Source organism: Platalea leucorodia (assembly GCF_965183815.1).
Source record: "Platalea leucorodia genome assembly, chromosome: 1".
NCBI lineage: Eukaryota > Metazoa > Chordata > Aves > Pelecaniformes > Threskiornithidae > Platalea > Platalea leucorodia.
In genome coordinates, this window is record NC_138823.1 from 165,787,303 (window position 1) to 165,811,091 (window position 23,789).

A 23,789-nucleotide genomic window follows, 5' to 3' on the forward strand; every position below is an offset into this window, starting at 1 on the left:
CTGAGGAATCGATAAATCTAATTTCTAATCCTGAGTGACCATTTTATATCACCTGCTAATGTGTACTTTAATGCAGTACCTACTGCAAATCTACAAAACCTTTTTTTTTTTTAATGGAAAATTTTAAGTGGACTATGCTATAGAAAAGCTCGGTTTACATTGGTTTAGCTAGAAACTGAATTGGCAGCACAACTGCTGAAGCATCTCACACAACCAACGTTAAACACTGATTATTCTTGTCAAACTGTTAGCGATAACCTGAATGACCTGACGCCCTGTCACAAAAACAACACAGGAGTGTGGACTGCTCTGGACAGAGCGATGGGATGCAAACTACTCAGTGATCACTTTGGCACTTAAAAGAACTATATAATGGTGCAAAAAAACCCTGAACAATTATGCAATATCTTTCAAATGGATTTTTTTAAGTACACTAAATTGTATCATTAACAAAAAAAAGGAGAATTCAGTTCGACCACATCTGGTTTCTCAGGTCATGGCTTGACTCACAGCTGATACACAGCTTTGGATAAGCACACAAGGAAATGCTCAGCTATTGTTTAGTTCCTCTTAATAATAAAATTCTTATGTAGCAGACATTGCAATACCAGCAATATTAAAATTGCATTAACACTATTACAAGATGTGTCTCTCAACACCAGAATCACAGTAACAGAATTGCAGCACTGATCAGTTAGAGTAACCCTTTTGCTTTTGATAACCTATCAAAAACACCTTCCACGGTACTATGCAGGGCGCTTTGCCCTTCCCTCCCCGTCCTCAGCCTTCCGCCTCCCTTTTGTTTTTGTTATTTATTATTATTTGCTATTATTCCAGAACTCTCATGGATTCCTCCGGCTTTTCTTTTTTGCTTCCTTTGTTTTCATGCTCCATGCTGCTTTTTTCCTGTGTGCTTGTGTTTGGAGGACTAAGCTCTTGCAATGCCCTTTCAACAACTTCTTGTTTTACTGGACCACTTGAAGAGTTTTTTGGCAAAGTCATCTGTAGCGCACACCATAAAGCGGTACGAGCCTTGCGTGTGGAAGCAGCCAACTCTCTAATGGCAGCTGCCAGAGCCAGAACATCTACAACAGAAAAAACACATTACAGGTTAAACTAGCACCCAAGCCTAATATTAATACGTTAAAACATTCTGTAAATTTGTTCAACCCGTCACCAATACGCAAAGTTTGCTCAAGGACTGCTAACGCCGTACCCTGGTACTGCACTGGTTGAATTCCATCAGTTCACGTTCTTCTCTTGCAAACGATAGCTGTAACGTCTCACGCAAATAGTGACCATAATTGTGTCCAAAATTCAGTGGCATAACCATCAGGCTTGCGATACAACAATTAAGCTCGTTTAGTTAATGTTATCAGAGGGGACTATCTACAATGATACTCAACAGGTATGATCAGTAAGACTACCTACTCAAATCCAGCCAGATGAGCGTGACGCAACCGTTCTTTCCTCCTTCGTCTTCCTCGCAGTGGCACTGACACCCACCCGGCCTCACAGTGAGAAAAGGCTCACTGCCGACCGTTGGATATATGATCACCGACAGCAGAACTCGAAGAAACACGTATTTCACAGTGGAAAACAGACTAAAGGCTTTTCTGTACGTGATTGAGATTGTGCTTAGACACTCAACAGCAGCACAGCTCTTCGTCAGAAACACAACTACGCTGCAGATGTTACCATTATTCATAAAAGACTAACTACAATTTTTCTAACTATAATCTGATACATGGATGGGTCAAATAATGCTTCCATATACTTTTACTGTAAAGCATTATCAAAAACACAGTTTCTGGGATTTTTATATTTTTCTTTGTAAGATGACGACTACCTGCTTCCTGGCCTATACTTGGAGCTAAAGTCACATTACACAATTCTAGGAGTACTTTTAGAAGTTGGTTTGCATATAGGACTATTGCTTTTAAGGAGGTGACATCACTAAGAAGGTGCTTGACACCTAACTTGTGAAAGCAAATCATTTTGACTCTCTTTACTGTTTATCTTTCCCTTCTTACAAGGAAGGGCTATCCCATACACATTGCTGGCAGGCAAAGGAACGACACGCAGTCAGCCTCACTGCAGGACATCAGACGATACAGGCCGGTGCTGAGTAAGGATCCAAAAGAGGATGGGGGTGAGGCAGGGGAAGCGCATTCCTCTTTGGAAACCGTTTTCTGAGACACAGGTATCTTCTGAATAATATGGTCTTTCCCTCCAAACCCCGAATTCCTATATGTATCAGCTGAATACTGATACATATACCGAATAGCAAGTTGTCACTTACACTATGCTATTAGAAGGGAACGCAATTTGTCCTAGTTTTGCATTACTTCTACAGAAGCACGTACTACTGCTACAAAGTATTCTGGCTTTACTTCAACAGAAGTTGGGAATCGTAAAATGTAATTTCTGGCGGTTCTGTGATTTAGGTAAGGTAGGTAGACACAAGCAATTAACACGGCACCAACACTTTTTTTTTTTTACTGTATAAGCTGAAGAGAAAAGAAAGACTGGCAATACCACTAAAAAAAAAATTCAACTTGTTTAAAAACACGAACATTTTTACTTTTAGGACAGCTACTTATGGTTATATAATATCACTGAACAGTTTTTACAGTTCTCTTTTAGCCAAGAAGAGAATGTTTCAAAGTGTTTAAACGAGTAACAGAAAAACAGAGAAGAAAAAAGATCTCTTAAAGTAATTTAAAAGTCTCAAAGCACGACAGGTTTAGATTTACAAGCTTTTTTTGCTGACGTTACAATAATTGCCGCATATTTCAAATTTGCATATTTCAAACAGCCTATTTTCACAATTAAATTTTTGAAAAAGCTTTTAAAACTACAGGAATGGACAGCAGTTACCTTTCTCATTATTATAACGTGGTGCTCCTTGTCTCTGTGGATTAGCAGCATTAATAATCTCATCCTTACGCCTCGCCTGTGTTAGGTGAATGGCTTCCATATGGTGTTCCAATGTAGCGGATATGTTGCCGTGTACAGGGGTACCACGAAGCCTTTCCATTCTTCCTATTAACGCGAGTACCTGCCAGATACATTGAAAACACCGAAATCGCTAAATATAAGTCTCCATTAAACAAACAAACATAAAAGCAAAAAGAAATGGAGGAATTACAGCTCAAGAAGGCCTACCCTGGCTTGTTCTCGTAACTGGTCGACAATCAAACGATCAACTCGCGATGGGTTAGCAGGAAGCCGGGACACAGGAGTGTTATTTGAGCTAGATATGCGCTTTCCTGGAAAGTGTCTTGCAAGGTCAGCCTCAGTCTGGAGGGGAAATAAATAGCCATCGTAAGTGTTTGAAATTAGTACGATATTACAATCCATATTTTGGGGGCGGTTTAGAATTTGAAAATACATTAGCAGCGTGCTTCCTATCTTTACCTCTGACTGCATTTACAGAAAAATGTTCCCAAATATCTGTCTAGATGTACAACCAGATGTCGCAAAAATAAGAATACTTCTCTAATTCAGCTCTACCTCAGAGTACAATGCTCAGTCAGCAACATTTAGAACCAAAGCTGTGCAACTTTATTTTAACCAATCTTGCACAGACCTAGGCAGAGAAATTCTTGTACAGTACCCCAGGAATTTAAACTGTATGCCTCTCACCGCATCCCTCACATGTCACATATTATTATTATTATTAACAAAAGAAACAGGTGATCACACCAGCATAAGTTGTATCTGAAGTGCATCTGGATTAAGCCAGATTTAACCTAAACTGGTATCAGCTCTGAAAAAGTCATCAGCACAGCTGCCAAACTCCCCATGGAGAAAGGAACTGGCCAAACCACTATAAAATGCAGGCAGTGACTAAACATCCCCAAACCTATTTTTGGATAGGAACTTCTTACACTTGGAGTAAAAAAGACACAACTAGCAGCTGATTCTCTTATCTCATTCCTTCTTCAGTGTACAGTGGACTTAAGAGAGAAAGATTAGGTACCACGTTGCAGTTCAAGGCAAGGTTAAGTCCACATTCATACTATGAACATTCGTACTGAAAATACGGGCTGAAGTCCTTTTCTTTTTGCTTTACCGACACATCCATGTTATTTATTCTCTGCCCTCACCTAACATGCATTACAAGAGCTGACTGACTCCACCTGCATTCATCTCAGAAACCTGAAAGACGGTCTGAAAAAAATGGATGGAGAAAGGGTCATGAACTCATGTAACGACTCCAGGTATTTAAGAATTACAACTAACAAGCAATTCGCAGCACTAATCTATATGTACATTTACTCTTGCAGGCAATCCCAAGCAGACAATTCGTAGAACTTTTTTAAATGAGAGATGCCTGGAAAAGTGAGATTTATAAAAGCAAACAGGTAAGCTCACTGTCACCGTGAGCTCCAAAGCGGCTATAATGAACAGGTTTCTGAGAGCTGAAAGGGCTGACTGATCAGACAAGACGGGATTAAATGCAAGTCCCGCTGCGGGGAGTTTCTGTCTACACTCTTAAGGAATTCATGTAGGGCGAGAATACCAAAAAGGTGAGAATGTCAAAAGAAAGCCCCTTCCTGCGTACATATGTACCGGTGAGCTCTACACACACTGGTAAGCTAAACAACGCTGAAGCAGAGGCCTTGGCCCCCTCCTGGGATAGTTCAGGCTGTTAGGACCGTAAAAACAGCTTCTGAAGAGTTTTAACCCCTGCCAACTAGCATTCTCCCAAACCGTACCCACAAACGGGGATTAACGCAGTCCAGGCCCATTCCCATCAGGCCGCTGGGATGCAGTCATCCCCTTTTGAGGAATAAGTATTTTGGTTGCAGGAACGTAAGCCACGCTATGGCAGCTGGCTTGTGAGACCGAGAACAGTTTTACTCATAAATAGAGCTATCTGCAGGTGTAGTCTGTAGCTACAAAAATCATGGACTGAGAAAGCCTGAGTAGATCACTAGGATAAAACTGGATCACTTAGAATGGACCAGATCAAGTTCAACAATTAAATCCCTTTGATTATTAACAACATCATGAAATGAGGATAAACAATTCTTCTTTAATGATGAAACCACAAAAACATATATTATGAGATAAAAAACTATGATTCAGTCTGCCCAGATGACTTAATGGACCCAAACCCTGCATGAGCAGGTTTGGAACAGCCTTCTTTGCCACAACAGAAAGCAGAAGAGTTTCTGAAAACATGGTTGTCTCAGACACACTGGAGCAAAAAATCATCACTGCCCTCTCTCACTTGCAGAGAATTCCTGGTAGAAGACTGGATGGGCAGAAAGGAGTCTTGCTTAAGGGCATCCAGCGAGCACACAAGAGAGGCAGTTCTATTTACACCCCAAAAGGCTCTTAGCAAGGTCTCACAGTTGATGCTGGAAAGAAAAAGGCGCTCTCCAGAGATCCGGTTTGGTCAGATACCTGCCTCTTTCTCCAACGACCCGGAGTCTTCTCCAATATGGAAGAAGCAGACGGGCACTCGCTGTATAATTAGGAGCATGGATTATCAACAACCTAGTTTCCAAGACCTGCCACGGAGTTCAGAGATCTGACTCTCCCTGGAAAAGCACCTCCTGCTCCTTTTGAGCTCAGAGCTTTCATTCCCAAGTGTAATACATCTACCAGCACTGTGATCCCTCCCAGACAACAATTCTGAGTGGGAGTCTGAGGCAGGAAAGTGACTGTAACAAGAAGAGTATAAACTGAGCCGTCCTTTGGGAGAAGTCACATCCACCCAAAACACCGTACGCTTTCTCTACAGCCGAGTATGGAGTGGTCAGGATTATTGTCTTTCTTTTCAGTAAACCAAAGATCTAGTCAAACAAGAAACAAAAATAATAAGGGAAAGACACTACTATATCACTGACAGTAAAAAAAAAAAAACAAAAAACAAAAACCAAAACCAACAAAAACCAAAAAACCAAAACACACCACAAAAGTTTCTCTCCTGAAATGACTGTGCAGGGAAAAGGAGAGCCTGGCTTTACAATATTGAGTTAACGATTTCGTTGGAGAGAAGGACTACGGGACAAGAAAAGAAAAGAGGTCCATCTGACCAAACTGTGCAATATGAACGTTTAGAGCATGAAGGTGCATACAACACCAGTACTTTAAGAACCACCCGCGGTAGCGAGGGCCCTGCTATCATCATCTATGGCTGGTGGCTCTAGAGTCGTAACAAAGGCCTACTGAATTAATAACAACTAGCTAATGATCTCTTATTGACCATATAAGTGAAGAACATCCAAGCTAATGATAATTCAGTGCTTTGGCCAGCGACATTGTTATCACATTTGTTGTAACAAATATAGAATCATAGAATCATAGAATCATCAAGGTTGGAAAAGACCTCAGAGATCATCGAGTTCAACCGTTAACCCAGCACTGCCAAGCCCATCACTAAACCATGGCCCCAAGCACCACATCTCCCCGGCTTTTAAATCCCTCCAGGGATGGGGACTCAGCCACTTCCCTGGGCAGCCTGGGCCAGGGCCTGACAGCCCTTTGGGGGAAGAAACTTTTTCCTAATATCCAACCTAAACCTCCCCTGGCGCAGCTTGAGGCCGTTCCCTCTCGTCCCATCGCTTGTTCCTGGGGAGCAGAGACCGACCCCCCCGGCTCCAGCCTCCTTTCAGGCCGTTGCAGAGAGCGATGAGGGCTCCCCTCAGCCTCCTCTTCTCCAGGCTGAGCCCCCCCAGCTCCCCCAGCCGCTCCTCCCCAGCCTTGTGCTCCAGCCCCTGCCCCAGCCTCGCTGCCCTGCTCTGGCCACGCTCCAGCACCTCGATGTCCTTCTTGTAGTGAGGGGCCCAACACTGAACACAGCATTTGAGGTGCGGCCTCACCAGTGCCGGGTACAGGGGCACCATCACCTCCCTGCTCCTGCTGGCCACACTGTTCCTGATACAAGCCAGGATGCCATTGGCCCTCTTGGCCACCTGGGCACACTGCTGGCTCATGTTCAGGTGGCCGTCAGCCAACACCCCCAGGGCCTTTTCTGCCAGGCAGCTCCCAGCCGCTCCTCCCCACGCCTGCAGCGGTGCCTGGGGTTGTTGTGCCCCAAGTGCAGGACCCGGCCCTGAGCCTTGTTGACCCTCATGCAGTTGGCCCCGGCCCAACGACCCGGCCTGGCCAGGTCCCTCTGCAGGGCCTCCCTGCCCTCCAGCAGATCGACACTGCCACCCAGCTTGGTGGCACCTGCAAAACTGACTGAGGGTGCACTCGATCCCCTCATCCAGAGCATCAGTGAAGATGTTGAACAGGACCGGCCCCAGCACTGAGCCCTGGGGAACACCACTGGTGACCGGCTGCCAACTGGATTTGACTCCATTCACCACCACTCTCTGGGCTTGGCCGTCCAGCCAGTTTTTAACCCAGCGCAGAGTGCACTTTATCCAAATATTGTAGGTCATTAGAGAGAAACGTTGTGTTAGCAGCCCTGCCTAAGGGGAAAGAGCCTTAGAAACTGAAGCTCAAAGCCACACACGATTTAAAACCAGTCATGCCAAACAATACAAGCATTATATTCAAAGCAGATGATGTAGATGGTGTTCGAGGTATTTAATAACGCAACAACAGAATTCTCGCCTCCTCAAAAGGAGTGATAGCCTGGAGTATCTACTCTCTAGAGATTGTTTCATGCGATCACCAGTGTTGATAGGAAATGACTGTCAGTTGTGTTTTACCTTCTTTCTCTCTTTCTCCAGAGCTCTCCACTGCTCATAACACTCCTCCAGTCGGATATGCAGCTCATTAGCAGGTCCACTGCGATTTCTTGGAGGCCTGTACTTGTTAAATGGTGTTGGAAAGGCAAAATACGGCGCGGCTATTTCCCCACAAAACAGATCGTTGATGAAGGGATTCAAGTGGTTAAAGTCATCATAATGAAAAAGATCAACAAGTTCTGAGAATGGAAATGGTGACGGAGGAAAACTGAAATTGTTTGCTGATGAAAACAGATGGTGATTAAATGGAGGAAAGGTGGGATTTTGCTTAAAATCAGACATTAATGGGAAAGAAGGAAAAAAAGAGGGATTAATGAAGTCTGACATACTACCACCATTCTGTTCATGCTTTTTTCGGAACGTATTGAACTGCTGACGGTTTGGGGTCGAATACCCAAAATGAGGAATCCAATTCCTTTTGCCCCTTCTATCATCTTTATTACTATTTTCTTGGGTCTGCTTTTTTGGAAATCTGTGGTATTTTTCAGCGTCTTCACTTACAGCATTCTGCTGCGTTAACCAGTCAGATGAAAAATTAATGGGGAATTTACGGTATTGCCCCTCCGTATTAGTCAACGAATCATGCTGTGATCGTCCAATGGGTTTCATTTGCTTCTGATTTTCTGAGATGAAATTAGAAACTCCCAAGTGATTGGAAACACCGTTTGATATTTGTAACCTTCCATCTTTCCTTGAAGGGAGGACAGGCGAGATCTGTGAGTAGTAAGAGGACTGTGTTATAGACTGATGGGTGGGAGAACCACCGGACATGGTTGAAACCCCCGAAGACGACTGCGGACTTGTTACCACTTGCTTTCCATACGTGACATCCGAAGCAGCTGTCGGACTTGCAGTTTTCCCATCCAGCCACGTACGTCCATGGTACAATGAATAACTCCCATTTTGCATAACATTTTTTACAGAGAAATCATATTCAGAAACTCTATGAGAGCACTCTTTAGGACTAATATGGATCTTGCAGTCATTATTATTAAAAGCATCCCCCGCAGTAAAGCTATGATGACCATTCTGCACATGGGTTTCCTGTGGTTTTCTGTTTGTCCCTCCAGAAAAATTATTTTCTTTAGGGGGTTGATTGAAAAAATATAGCGATGGATGAACAGATGACTGCAATTTATGAGCAGCTGTGAAGTTTTCATATCTCTTAGAAAACAAGTGGTTGTCCTGGGACACTTTATCCCAAGAGTCATCAACAGGCTGACTGGAAAGATCAGGGGAATACTTAGTTTGTTCTTGAGCATCATTTTTCCCAACTTTGCCTCTTGCTCTTTCAGTTTTCCAATACTCTTTCTGAACACTAGTGCCTTCTTTCATTCTGTTCTGAGAAGAAAAAGTGCTAAAATTGGAACCGATTTTCTCATAGTCTCCATTTAACCTCATGTGGTCGTAACTGCACAAATGCTGGTTACAGTCTACATTTTGAAATGAAAACCCTTCTTGGTGAATTGCATTATTATTTTGCAAAGAGGAATTCTCAGGGTAACTGTTCTTCAGAACATTATCAGGCTGAGTGCAAGGGCCAGACGGAGAAAGCCAAGACTCTATGAAATGAAGATCTTCCAAACCTCTGTGTAACATCTCCACATCATGAGACTTTTGCAAGTGTTCCTGATAGTAGTTCTGTGTGCCCAGCAGGTTTGAAAAATCCTTACTTTCAACAGAGTGCTTAGATGAGAGCCCTGAGAATTCACCATTGCTTCCAAGATCAGGTGCCCACACAGGCGGAAACAATCTTGAAAGAGAATTCCTGTAACAAAGTTAAACAAACGTCCTGTAAAGATTTAAAACATTTTTTACATTAAAACAGTTCACACCTCACGGTTATACCCCCCGCCCCCCCATTTCCCCCGTTACATTCTTGGCTAGACAATACACAGCCCTCCTCCAAAATATAAGGGGAGGGAAAAACTATTCCCACTGCAGTTGATTAAATGCTGTGTGAAATCTGACTACCAATGATGATCTCTAATGTCTTTAATATGTATATTCAGAACTGCAGAGTCTGTTTGGATCTATTAAATATTTAGATTCGACTGTATTCAGTGAACTCCCTACTGGTTCAAATGAGATTATTTTTTTCCCCAAATGCTGTAGGCTAATGGAAGACTTTAGAAAATTTGCATTTCTAACAGTTTGGTGCCTTTTTTTAACTGGCAGTCGAAGAAAAAAAAACCCACTTCTACATTTCAAGGGGATTTACAAGACCTTCATTACTCAACTCTGAAATAATTCAAAATGTGTATCATATCTGTGTGACAGAAGGACATAAAAAACCCTATATGCAACATATAAGAACTTTCAGAACAAACTTACCAATCTGTAACAGGTTCTGGCTTGCTTGGCTCCTCTAAAATGCTTGACACTAGCCCAAACATATCAGGGCCATTGCCAGAATAAGAAAGATTTATTGGTGCCCTGGGGAAAAAAAAAAAAAAAAAAAAAGCAATAAATCTTTAATTTATTTTAGCAGCATCTTCTAAGTGTTCTGAATTTAATGTATTCTCAGCACCCATACACAGAAATCTCTTCCTGCATTTGTGAATTCTATAGCCTAAATGAAGTAGAACAGTTTTCCTAACTTCTTGACTTCTCAAGCTGTTATGTGACGAGACAGGAGCAACGAAAGATTTCCCTCTCTTTTCAATCAACACAGCTATTTTATAGACATTTCTTCAGATCTGGATTGTCTCCTTTAGAGGGTAAATATGATCAATCTTCTCAAAATCTTGAGAATTCTAATTTATTTACTTCCATAATTCAAGAACTATTATTTTAATCTCCCCCCTAAAAAATTAACTTGTTATATTTAAGTTGAACCACTTTTTCATCCCTTTTTAGAAAGGAGTTGGTCAAAACTTTATTAAGTATTCCAGATAAATACCAAAGGTGTCCAACCATCACTGCTCTTACACAAGGCCCAACTTTCACCTTTTACTTCAGGTGCAAAACGAGATCTTTACAGAGCCGTCTGTAATGACACCTAACTCTTACTCAGAAGTTAATTAAAACATAACACTGTTAGGACCTCCTTCCCTCTAACATGCATTGTTTTGCTTCAATAAATTTCACTCATCATCCTATTCTCACTCAGCTGATTCATTCCAGTGTCCCTGAAGATCTCTCAGTCTTCCCTGGTGTCAGCTTATCCAAACAACTACATCCTCTGCTAACGCTGCCACATAACTCCTCACGCTGATTTGGCAGATGAATAAAGACTGTAAAACATGGGATAAATTAGGAATACCGTCACCTTGTTAATCTCTTGCCGCAGTGAAAATTAGCCGCTTACGCCTTACTAGCTTTTACAACCTCACCACATTTTGACTTCTACCTACCTCTATAATTTACTTCCTGACCATTCAGTTTCCTCTGTAAGGAATCTGGTCTACGTGATTTTATTTAGGATATACATAAGTGCAAAGATTCTTGAAGATGTTTTATGAATGTAAGACTGTAACTGATATTTGGTAACTAGACTTCTTCTGTGTCTTTGTCAGATGGCAATTTTTTTTTTTTCCTGCAACCAACTGTACATCATAGACGAAAGCTTGCATCTACATGATGATTTTCAGCAAGGGAGAGATCAGAGTCAATTAACAATGTGGCACAGAAATTAAAAATAAAATTACTGGCCGTTTTAGAACTGCAGACAGGGCAGCAGAAGCTGGGTGGACTACAAAAGAAAAAAAAGAAAACCTAGGAAAGAACAAGCACAGGAGAGCAGCGAATCTAAAATTTCCCAAACAAATTTTACAGACTAGATGGAAGCGAGATGAAATGTTTAGCTGTTCCTTCTGGTACGTACACCAGAAGAACTACAATGCAATTAGAGGCAGAAGAACCTGAATCCTTGACAAATTCTACTTCTTAATGTAGTCACTTGTTCAAACGAGGGACTAGAAACACCTCCCCCTTTGTGTCTCAAGCCAGTACCGTTCACTACCAGCAATCTGAAAATTCTTGGTAATGTAATATGCTAGAAAGCATCTTGTATCATAAAATCCTGATCCACCCTGAAAGGAAGATACTTCCCATGAACCACACTGACATACATGGAAAAGAAGTCAACTACGTTCTTGTCTACTGGTCTCCAAATAAAGTATCTGCTATCAACAACAGGGCAACCAAAGTTAAAAACAAAAATCCCAGCATAACAGGCATCCAGTTTTCCCAAGTCCAAGGTCGGCAGCTGTTATCCTTTCTGATTTGGTACCAGAAAACACTTGCTGTAAAATCCCTGGATTCTGCAGCATCAAGGAATCAACGTTTTACCTCCCAGTGCTATAAGACAACTTACTGCCTACGAAGGCAGAGCAACGTGAAAAGAATCCACGAAAATAACCAGCACACAGGGAAGGCAAAACCATACCAAACCGCTTGCAGCTATACCAAATAGCATAGGGACATCCAGCCTGACACCAAGTTTGCGGCAGCGAGGAAGCCTGCCCCTGCAGAGAGTGAAAGAACAAGAAATAGGACGAAAGAACCAAGACCCTCCAAGCTCCTCGGCAAAACTCCCAAGGTAGCGGCGGGAGGAGGAGGGCTGCAGAAGACGAAAGAGCAACAGGCAAATGGAAACGGTACTTTTGCCACATCCGTGTGCTGTTCTGGCTGTTGTGATTAACTCTAGAACCGAAGCTGGGGACGTGTCTGTAGCCTTTGAGGACAGAAATCAGACGGAACTATTGCCTTCCTTTGGGGAGACACTACATTTGAGAATATGCCTGACTTCTTTAGAGGTGCCAGTAACTTCATCCAAGCTAATGCTGCACAAGGATGGATTTTCAAATGGCCATCGCTCAAGAGAAGTTTGTGGCACCAGAACACAGGTCTAACAAAAGGCCTATGTATAAGTTTGAGGCACCGGGGCTCCTAGAATTTATTGTGGAATAATTTCAATGGCCAGAAAATTGAGAATTAAAAGGACAAAAGCATGAGCAAAGTTACACTGCAAAGAAATCTCCAGTGAGGGATTAGTTGCTCTCACCGAGCAGCTTAGAAGCACTAAAATGACACAGGTGTACTGCACCCAATACAGTGAGGCACCAAGTACCCTAAAATATCACAAGAAAAAAAAAAAACAATTTTTTTTAACCTTAAGGACTAGTGCATATCTGCAGTCTCAGAATGGGTGTACACATGGATTATCATCAACAGACAAGTACCATTTAGTTGTTTAATTCTTTAAATCACCTTTTTTTTAAAAAGAAAAGCTTCCTTGCATTTGCTACTTTGCAATAACCTAAAGGCTGCTTTTAAGAAGAGACTGGATATTTTCATTAGTGGATTGCCAGAGGTTAAACTCGGCACTTACAGCTAATACTAAAGCTATATGATCTTTTATTACAAAAAAAAAATATTAAAAATAAACATCTCTGTGACACTTCCCAGGGAAGACTAGCAAAAAAAGCTAAGGTAATAGTATTTACCTTCTTTGCAATGCACGTATCTTCCTTAACAGTTACCTTTCAGCATCTTGTGAACCAGCGAACTACCCTTTCTGCCCACCTCAAACTTCCTCTTTCTTATTAGGCAAGTGATAAAAAATGCAATGAGATTGGTATTAGAAATGCCAACAGCATCTTCATCGGTGCCAAAAGCTGCTGTGCCAGTCTGTACCAACCGACCTCCCAAAAAAGGCAGTATTATATTGCCAGCACTTGGCATTAAGATGGAAAAAAGAGAGTGGGAAGCCTAATATGAAATCATCGTTTACACATTTCTAAGGCTGCAACACAGAAAACATTACAATTTCAATTGCTGTACACAAGGTATAAAATTACCAATACGAAGGAGAGAACCAATTATTTCGGTGGGTATCCCCTACTTGCTAGACTGGGAAATAATCATTCCCTGTTCCTCGCAATCCTCGTCTCATTCATGATTTTACAGAAATCATTCCTCTACAGAGCTGACTTACCAAAACCGAAGAGTAGTTTTATTTACTCTCCACAGACATGGAAACTTTCAAACCCCTGCCCAGCCTCACTGCACTTCTCTCTACCTTTAATAATTTTACTGCATTATTAAGACTGGATGATCAGAAGTGCCTGCAATAGTCAAGACTTGGGCAGAGTGGATTTCTCCAGGGGAATAAAAATATTTCATAATTCAAGTAACAAAGACCCTTTGCATTCATTCAGCATCCAAAACTGCAAAATTAGTTATTTTTATATAAAATCAAACTTGGGCGCATTAGATCAAGGGCACAAGACAGTAGGCTGGCGTATTTTCCAGAGTAGCTCTACGCATATTTATGCTTTCAGCGGCAGAGGAACCACTTACGCTCGACCTGTGTCTAACACTCTCTGCATTGTTCATGTTCCAGGAACTACTCTGCGTTATCAAGCAGGATCATTATGAGCTACGGTACTGTGGGACTGGAGACACAGAAGGAGAGTGGGTGTTTTCCTTAAGGAGTTTTCAATTACATATGGCAATTCTCCTTTTCATTCCCTAACAGTAGTATTCTTTCCAAATTTTAAAATGTTTTTACATGTAAACACGCACATCTATACACACACAGGACCCCTACCTTTTTTCACAACCTCTATGGTAACTATGATACAGCAAAGAAAATCTATTGAGTTTCCAGTTATTCCATAAACTCTTCCTAAAAAGATCCGGAATCCCATTTGTTCTGCTCCACAGCAATTTCAGTGTTCCAGAACACCACCATAAGATTATCCCAAGAACGCTCATACCGTTTCTTTGTGCAGTCTTGAAAAGAAGTTTTTGAGCTAATATCCTCTCCACACGCTGACCAGTCGCTATACAGACGGGAAGATTCTAGCGGAGGTGGCGTACTAGTAATTGCTCCTAATAATGGGGAAAATAATTGAGTGTCCATTTTTTGCTTCTTGCTATTTACCTATATTGAAAAGAGAAGGAAACATTTTTAACATTAGATGTTTATGGAAATGAGCAGTAACGGCAACAAAGCAAACTCTTCCTTTTATATCTTGAGCTAAATAATTTTTCAGGAAAATGAAACATAGCTATGACAAAAGGATACAGCCTAAAACTTGTTCCCTCCCCTGCCTTAAAGTAGTCCCAATCTGACAAATTTATGCATCTTCTAAAAATAAGTAAGTAAATAATAAAAATTACTTACTATACAATAAAGGGAATTCTCTACAGATTTCACATTGCAGGTGTTTGCTCATCACGTTCACAAGCTCAGAATCTTCTAGCCTATATGACTGGAAATGCACATATCACAGGCATACACATCCCTTCCGAGAAAACAAAGGGAAGAGCAATTATCCCTGCTATATCCCTGAAAACACAAAATATCCCAACAAAGAGCCCACGGTAAGCAGGGAGGGACGCTTGTAAACTTCACAGAGCAAAATGTGGGTAAGAAAAGTAATCTGTCCTTAAAAAAGGCTATTATAGATAAATTATTTATTCAAAGAATTAATAATAGGAGTTCTAAGTAACACGGGGAACTGTACCTCATGAGGTATCTCGACTAGGAACTGCCACAACAGAACCTGTGATTGACAAAGGTTTAAGCAGAACATCCGACACCTACCTTGAGTTGGAAGGGACCTCTGAGGTCATCTAGCCTAATTCCCTGCTCAGAGCAGAACCAGTTAGATCAGGCTACTCAGAAACTTGCCCAGTTGAGTTTTGAGATCCCACCACTTCCTCTCTGGGCAAAATGTTCTAATATCTAACTGCTGTTCTGGTTTAAAAAAAGTATTGAAAATAGTCTGGACCACCGTCTCTATAACCTGCCATAAGGCAGCTGCACGCACCCGTAAGATCTTCCCTTTCTATTCTCCAGGCCGATCAGACCCAGCTCGCTCTCAGCCTCTCCTTGCACGTCCCGTTCTCCAGCCCACCACCATTGTGTAAGCCTCTGCAGGACTCGCTCCAGTACCCTTCTTGCACTGGGGAGCCCCAAACTGGACACAGTACCCAGCTGTGGTCTCACAAGGGCAGAACAGAGGGGATTATAGCAGCGCTCACCCCTCTGGCTGCGCTCCTGCTGAGACAGCCCGGCACAGGGGTGGCCTTCTCTGCTGCAAGCCCTCGCTGATTAATGTCCAACTTGACCACCAGGACTCTCGATCCTCGATTAACTTTTGCAAGTTTTGACTCTAGGAGTAAAACCTCAAGCTTTCTTGGAGAAAAAAAAAAAAAAAAAAAACCAAACCTTTTATGACAGAGAACTGAACTAGGTGCCCTTTAATTCTCCTAAGTAAAGACATCCAGTGGTTCTGAAAATAACATTTGGGAGACTCAAAAAAAAAAAAACCAAAAAACAAAAAACAAACAAACAAAACAACCCACCAAAAACAAACCCAAACCAAAAAACCCAAAACCAACAAAAACCAACCCAAAACCCACACCACCACCACTCCAAATCCCCCTAAACCCCAGATGTATCAGTGGCTGCAAGAGGCCGTGGGATTGGATGCGGACTGGAGCTGACGGTAGCATCCAGCCCTGTGCTTTCCTGAGGCCCCCAAATGACAAAACTGTCCTAATGAGAACATTTAGCAGCATCTGTTCCCACCCAATTCTAGAACCATTTCTTAGTAAACTGAGGTTCTTATAAGCACAAAGAGAAACACCACCACATCAGTTTGAAAGAATCTATTGAGAGGATCTCCTATTTCAAGACATATTTCATTGAAGATGTTGCCTTTCAGTTTCTTTGAGTAATTCAACCCTTCTTCCTGAAAGAATTTCTGAATTTGTTTTGTGTTCCTGGCAAAAAAACGGTCAGTAGGCCAACTCGAAAAAGAAACTTAAAAATAAACAATATTTTGGGGGGGAGGGGAAGAAAAAGGAATCGCTTCCTTACAAATACTAATATATTTCATCTTCAGCCCCCAAAGAGTGCATTAAGTTGCCACCACACAGCCTATTAATATATGGACTGGGAGAATGGAAAGAAATTACAGATTAAATGACTGGAAGTTCCAATGTATTTACACACAACTAAGATGACTTCCGAGGCCATGAGACAACCTGGAAGTTGCTTGACGATCCCCAGCTTCACTTGGATGTGTCAGTCATAAAAGCTTTCAACAAAAGCAACAGGTTAAGGAAAGGTGATGTTGTGCCTGTCACTCCTCCTGCTAAGCAGGTTTTCCCGTCCTTCCAAGTCTCTCATTGCAGAGACACGGAAGGGCGCAGTGCTAGGAAGTGAATGAGCAGGAATTTGCGGAGCTGCTGCTGGCAGATGTCCTGCGTGTACAACCTGGCAGCAGCAGGAGTTCTGAACGTACTGCGGAAAAAAGCGTAGTTAGCTTAATCCAAGACCCTAATATTTAGAAGCTATGCTGAACTCTGCATACCTGGCTGCTGAGGATGGACAGCAAGACCTTTTATAGGACTATGAAGATAAAATTAACTTCTGTCACATTGTTCGTTGTAAATACAGCTGGAATAGGTACAAAAAAATCAGATTCTAATTTTTAGCCAGCTAAAAAAAAAGCAGCTCTTTCATCCAGATGATCAAACTAGCCTGGGATCAAACAAATGAAACCATTTACTAAATCCTTACAGAATATCTGTAGAAAGATCTCAACCATGTACTTATTTTTGAAAAGGCTAAAAAAACACAACATGAAAGGAAAAAAAAACGGTGCTACAGTGATGACTGGGCCCTCATACTTAAAAACATTTCAACTGATCTACTAAACTCCCATTTTATTGCTTCTGAGATAAAAGTTGCATTGTCACTAGGAACCATATTGCCAACTCTGGGAGACTGGTGCTTACTACTGGAGAAAAACCGCTGAAGCCCTGAACAAGCCAATAGAAAACAGGGGGTTTAAGGGAAATTTACACTGTCTGAATACAGCCTCATGCATTCAGTCTGTCTAGAGCCACTTTAAAAGTTTTTTTATAGCTAGAGCTTTTTAAAAGTTATTTATACCTAAATAAACAAAAAGAACAAAACTTCAACATTGATCACTTCACTGTCTCATGCCCCATCCTTTTAAAAGAGAAAATGCTAAGTTAATTTGCTTCTTCTCTCTCTCCCCTCTTTTCTCAAAAGTACAACAGTAAAATCTTGCTTACTACAAATCCTCGGCCGGAATTTGGTTTAGTAAAAGCTGTCACAGACTCGGAAGATCTCCCTTCCTGGGTCTTGTCTGAAAAGGTAGTACAGAAATATTACCCGGCTAAGTGTGGTCCTACCAGGGGCAGGACAGAACAACCTTTTAACACTGTAGGGCGCAGTGTCAGTTTTGAACTTAAAAAAAAAAAAAAAAAAAAAAAAAAAGGTTTACACAGAGGGCTTATCAGTTGCAATAAACTTGTCTTACACATCCAAACAAATCCTTATTAAATAACAGAAATGGAGGTAGTACCGCCCTGTAGAGGACAGACACATCTCCTGTAACGTTCCATACAAACACGCTGTCAATAGCTATGTCAGTAAATCAAGAGAGGCAAGCACAACCTCCTGGCCCAGAGACTAAACGGCACGGCAGCCCTCCTGTGACACAGGTAAGCTCTGACCCTGCAGAAGAGGAGGAGGGTGGTACCCGAACTATCTGCTACAAAGGACTCCTGAACCACACACAAGTATCATTTAGGCAAGCAGTAGCTGGCCAAGGCCAAAATTTTAGCAACAATTTAGCAGTATCAACAAGCGCATGCCAATGCCTGAGCCCTCGTCTTCTTTAGTCTACTAGGAAGCAACACACTGAGATAAATTATGCTCCTTGGCTAGAGTATAAAATACTTTTGCATAGATTAAAAATAGGATCTGTAACTAATGGATTTATCCTTTATTTTCAGAGCCATTAGTCACTGTTAATGTGAGTTGTGCAGGACAATGTGACTAAAGATCAGTACAGGAGGTTCTTCGTGTACCCTAGATACAGCCTCATCACTCAGCACTCCCAAAACACTGGAGACCGTCACTCTACCTAATTAAACAAAATTTCAAAATAACTGAGACACTCTCTTCTGTGCTTTACATATGAACTGCTAACAAGTTACAGTAAAAAAGAAAGAGGGATAAAACAGTGTGTTGTCTCCTGCAGTTTGCTTAAGTTTCAAAATTCCTCGCTGAATTTCAGATACAGTGATAAACTCCACAACTGCTTTGCAAAGAAAGGACTGCCTGCAGAGGCACAGACGCGTTTCACTTAGAATTCCAACCTTAAAAAAAAAAATCAATGAATGAAATGCTGTTTAAAAAAAAAAGAAAAAATCAAATGACAACTCCTACAGTCTTCAGTAGGGCTCCTACTTCATTCTTTCCACCCTGCAAATCATGGGAAAGCCGCTGCTCTCACTAAATTACCTCTCAAAACAACAAAAAAAAAACCCTTACCGCAACTAAAACCTAGATCCGTTATCTCAATGGACTTTTTTTTCTTTCAAAGCATAACAAGGCACAGCTTCTATTCTCTCCTGTAAAATGGAAATGTGCATGTACTAAACTCTCTCCCTGCTTACGAAACTGAACACACTTTTTTCCAAGACATCTAACACTTAAGTCACATTTTATCTTCAAACGCACGCAGAGGGCTTTTAACTTCTGCAGGAAGCTCATCACAACTGAGGAGTAAGCAAACTGAAGCATTTACCGAAAACACTATTTCCAACAGCATTGTGCAGTTCTTTGTATTTAGAAGTTCTTCCAAAGTTTCTTTTATTTGAGGAGAAATACATGAGTAACACTTCATCAGTATAATGTTAACATTTCAGCTATATATATTTTATATATATATATATATATGAAACTAAATAGTATCAAAGCTATTAGGCACTGATATTGTTGTGGTATCTCCGAGTCCTGTGCTCCACTACACACCGACTCACTTTCTGCTACCTCGCTCCTTTGTGTTTCTGCTTCGTCCAGGCTGCTTGCTGAAGATTTGCTGTTACTACACACACGGTTTCACTGCGCAAAGACCTTGAGGAAGGCTGTTGCTCCCTCACTCCTCTTCCTGCTATCCTCCCGTTCCCCCAGTGCCAAGCCAGCACAGCTGCCAGGCATGCAGAGGCAGACGAAATCTCTAGATCTTGGGAAAGGACTTGATAATCAGCGAGTTGTACTGGGAAGAGAGGATCCTGCACGGCAGAGATCTCGGAACAGCTGAGGTCGGAAGGGACCTTTGGAGTCAAGGCCCCTGCTCAGAGCAGGTTGCTCAGGACCTTGCGCAGTCAGGTCCTGAGCGCTGCCAAGGACGAAGAGGACAGACGAGGCACAGAAGTGCCAGTGTGCCCCCCGCAGTATCTTCGGACACAGATACGAGACAAATTTGCCACAGAGAGAGGTTTCTGCCTCACCACCGCTGCTTGAGATGGGCAGCTGGGAGACAGAGATTTATGATCTTCTGACAATCCTCTGGCTGAAGATTTAACAGCACTGTGAATACAGCAGAAGACTCAAATATTATTTCTCATTACGGAAAATGTTTTGTTTCTTGTGCTGTCCAGCTGAGTACTGGAAACAGTTCAAGACTGTAACCGCCTATTCTGAGATGGTAATAGCTGCTGACAGAGCAGTGAAGGCCCCTCAAGCAGAGCAGAAGGAATTTTGGGGATTTTCAGAGACCACTACATTACACCAATTGTATAAAATGTTTGTAATGACGTTATGTATACCTGGGGTACCTTGCTGAACTGTAGCACTAGAGGACACAGACTAAAAAAATCCAACAGGGCTTCACTCTCCTCCTGTTTGGAGGTGAGAACAGCCTATGGCCTATATTAGACTAACGGTTCTCTGAAAGGATATATTATAAGCTAAAAAATAATGTAATCAGAGCTAAATATTTGCTTCATTGTATAAATAGAAGAAATTACTTTTATTGACATATACATAAAGTCCCATCTGACAAAGTTCTTGATTTTCCAAAAAGCATTTGAGCTAAATTAGGAAAAAGCCTTTTTACAGTCAGTTATCCTAAAACTGCAGGAACTCACTGCTACAGAGCATTGCTCGCAGGTGCTTTTTATAAACATATATCATAACGACAGTAAATGACAGCACTGCACAGTATTATTACTCCTATACTGAGTGTATTCTTCTCTGATTTCTTGGCAGGATAAATATTTCCTGTTTATTTCTTGTTTTTCTTGGCAAGATAAAGCAAACAGAAGAAAAAGCATTGTTTTGTTTTTTTGCCTTAAGACTTCTAATAACTCCTACCTACAGCCATCTTAATCTATAGCATGCTGAAACTGGTTAACCCACTCAGGATGCACTGCTATTAACTCTCTGAAACTAGCGGGTAAAAAAAAATAAATAAATAAATCAGAATTCTATAAATTGCCTTCTTGGGTTCCCTGAGAAACTAACCAGCAGAAGTAAACAGGTGACAGGGATATGTAAAAAACTAAAACCAGGGGAGAAAATAGGTCAGTTATTCAGACATCTCTTAATATCAGGGACAAAACCATAAAAATGGCAGATTACTGGAGACTTCCTTCTAAATCCCAATTTCACATCATCGAAAAGGCTTGTTGCAGCAGCAAAGGGAAATGTTCTTTTTCAGCAGTCAAAGAATTAAGAAACTTTTTTTTCTGAGAAAAAGGAATCAAGTCTGTCAGACTCTTAGACAGTTGGGTCAAAATCATATAAAAAAGCAGCACTTAAGGTGGGGCGGGGGGGGAGAAGAGTACATTCATGAGGTGCTTGTTCAATATATGTGTTCTATAGCCCAGTCACCATTAAGAACACTCATAGGCTACCGGGCCCTTTCTTTTGTTTTAAAAACACTAGCATCTAAATACATTCGTGTCATATAATCAAAACTTTTTGTTTGTCCATGGTAACTTCTAGCAGTTGGTCTTCAGAAGACTTTGTGGTAAGTCTCACAAATGCCCTTCACGAGAGGCACTCGAAGGCAGACTGAATGAGGAATGGCTGACTTCCACAAATAGAGGATTACTCTCCTGTACCGACACAAATAGTGAAAGCTGCTCCATCTGAAATGTAGCATTCGCTTCAGGTGTTGGGTTTTTTTGTTATGTGCTTATTCAATACGTTTAGTTAGAAAAACCAACATATCATACAAGTATTTATTTCTGTTTAACTAAGAAAAAATCACTTTTTGGACTCACCTGTGACTTGTAACGACCAGGGGTGGCACTTTGTTTGACCATGTCCTTGTTATCAGTATACAAGTTCTCTTCTCTGAAGTATGCAGCATTGCCGTGCAAGCAGAAATTTAGGTTCTTAAGGACAGACTTCGCCTATTTAAAAGCAATTAAAAGAAAAGGAAAAAAAAAAGCAATAATTACCAGGTCTGTCAAAGTTGTACTTATTATGCATAAAACTCATTTCTAACCGCCCCTCATTGCTCCTCCCACCATCTTTCCACGTCACACCACCCACGGCTCCTCCAGTACCACCTACGTCTTACACATCCGCAGAACAATGACGACATTGCTGTATCGCTGCGAGATCCCACATGACAAAACAGCTCAGCAGATCCGAGAGCTGCTGACCACAGGTCACACGGAGTCCCGGAACGGGAAAGCCAGCTGCGTCGTCCCGCGCTTAGGATCACGCAGGCAGAGGCGTATTGCCTGACAAGACTCCTCTTTTCAGCTTTATCCTGTCACACAGGCAGACGCATCACACAGGACCACAACTACCATGCCAGGACGTAAGCTCACCCCGTGATCCTGCTCACGGGCGCACACATCTGCCGCAGGTCTGAACACCCATCCCCACCACATGGTAGGACAAACAATCCTCAGGTACCTGGGACTGCACCCATATAAGGGCTCCACTCCATCTTCAGACTCACAGCTTCTGCCAACGCCAAAGGCAAGGCTGGCTCCTGTCACATGTTTCTATCCAAAACCAGATGTGATAAAAGCATGTTCCCAAGAGAGCTCAAAGTATAACATGCCGATTCTGAAATCCTATGTTCTCTGCACATCCATTTCCACACGTTACAGTACAACCTCCTATACTTTCCCCACTGAAAAGCAGATTATCGAGTTGCCACTGCCCACTGACACGCCTGCACTTTGCACGGATGCCGTTTCTCCAACTGCAGCCGTTTGCATAACATGACACAGCAAAAGTCAGCGCACTACACAAAGGCTTCATCTTCACGGACACAAAGCTTTAGTTGGTGGAAGCAATGAATGGGGGAAAGGCTGCTTTTACATTTAAGATAAATCAAGATAAAGCATGCAACAGTCGTATCAAGATAAATTCTTAAAACTTAACAAAGTTGCTGCTCTTCTCCTAAAGTAATAAGATTACATCAGACTGTACTCACGCCCGAATGCAGCTGACCTACTCTGACCTGCTGACTGGTAGAACTAAGGATTCACCTAATCTCATGTCCAACCTGAAGTCTGCTACAACGATTTGTTCAACGCACGGTCGAGTCCCCGCTCTTCTCTTTTCCAAGGGCCTGCTGGAAACAGGCTAAGAGCTGGATGAATTAGTTAACCCATTTCTGACAGTCACTTTTGTTGGGTTTCATATAGCATTTCCATCACCACGCTGCAGAGAAACATGCTCAGAGCGACAGGAAAGCCTGCAGCCAGGAATGGGTTGCAGAACAGTTCAGAGATACGTCGATGCTTCTGGGAAGCGCTGAGCTTGCTGCTCTCGCGCCGGTTGGCCTTCAGTGCATGTACAATACACCCGCCGTGCTGCAAGGCAAGCGCTGCAGCAATACAACCCTCGACGCTACAGAAAGCTCCGTGGCCCACGCAGATGGGAAGATTAGGCTCCTTGTATTTAGGCTAAGATAGCGGGCTCTGCAGTGAAATTGCAACTAGGTGCTAATTTTATTACGCCCAGTTTCCTCTCAGGAGGAATGACTAGTAATATCTTTATACCCCCTATGATGATTTGTTCAGTCAATGTGGGTCTAAGCTGCTAACCTTTACTGATCTTTTAACTACTTGTGATTTATTACCTGTTCTTCCGTCAAAGCAGGCTTAATGATACACATTAACGATGTGGCTAATCACTACCTCTGTGACACAGTGTAACTCTTCGCAACTTTAAAAGTGGGTTTCACAAAGCATGAGTTGATCTCTGAAAGCCCAAACAACAATCCATTTATCTCTCGAAATAAGAACTACTTC

The 23,789-nt window shown here is 41.9% G+C and overlaps 1 protein-coding gene across 1 annotated transcript; it reads right to left on the reverse strand.

Annotated features, from left to right (window-relative positions):
• Nucleotides 1–828: 828 nt before the first annotated feature.
• LOC309591103 (uncharacterized protein) lies at nt 829–21,913 on the reverse strand (the record flags this gene model as incomplete). The annotated part of the gene is made up of 7 exons (XM_082312939.1): nt 21,792–21,913; nt 14,444–14,610; nt 10,053–10,154; nt 7,680–9,486; nt 3,169–3,303; nt 2,881–3,061; nt 829–1,085 (listed from the first exon to the last, which is right to left on the reverse strand). The coding sequence occupies exons 1-7, from the start codon at nt 21,831–21,833 to the stop codon at nt 829–831; spliced, it is 2,691 nt and encodes an 896-aa protein (XP_082169065.1). The 5' UTR covers nt 21,834–21,913.
• Between the last annotated feature and the right edge of the window lie 1,876 nt (nt 21,914–23,789).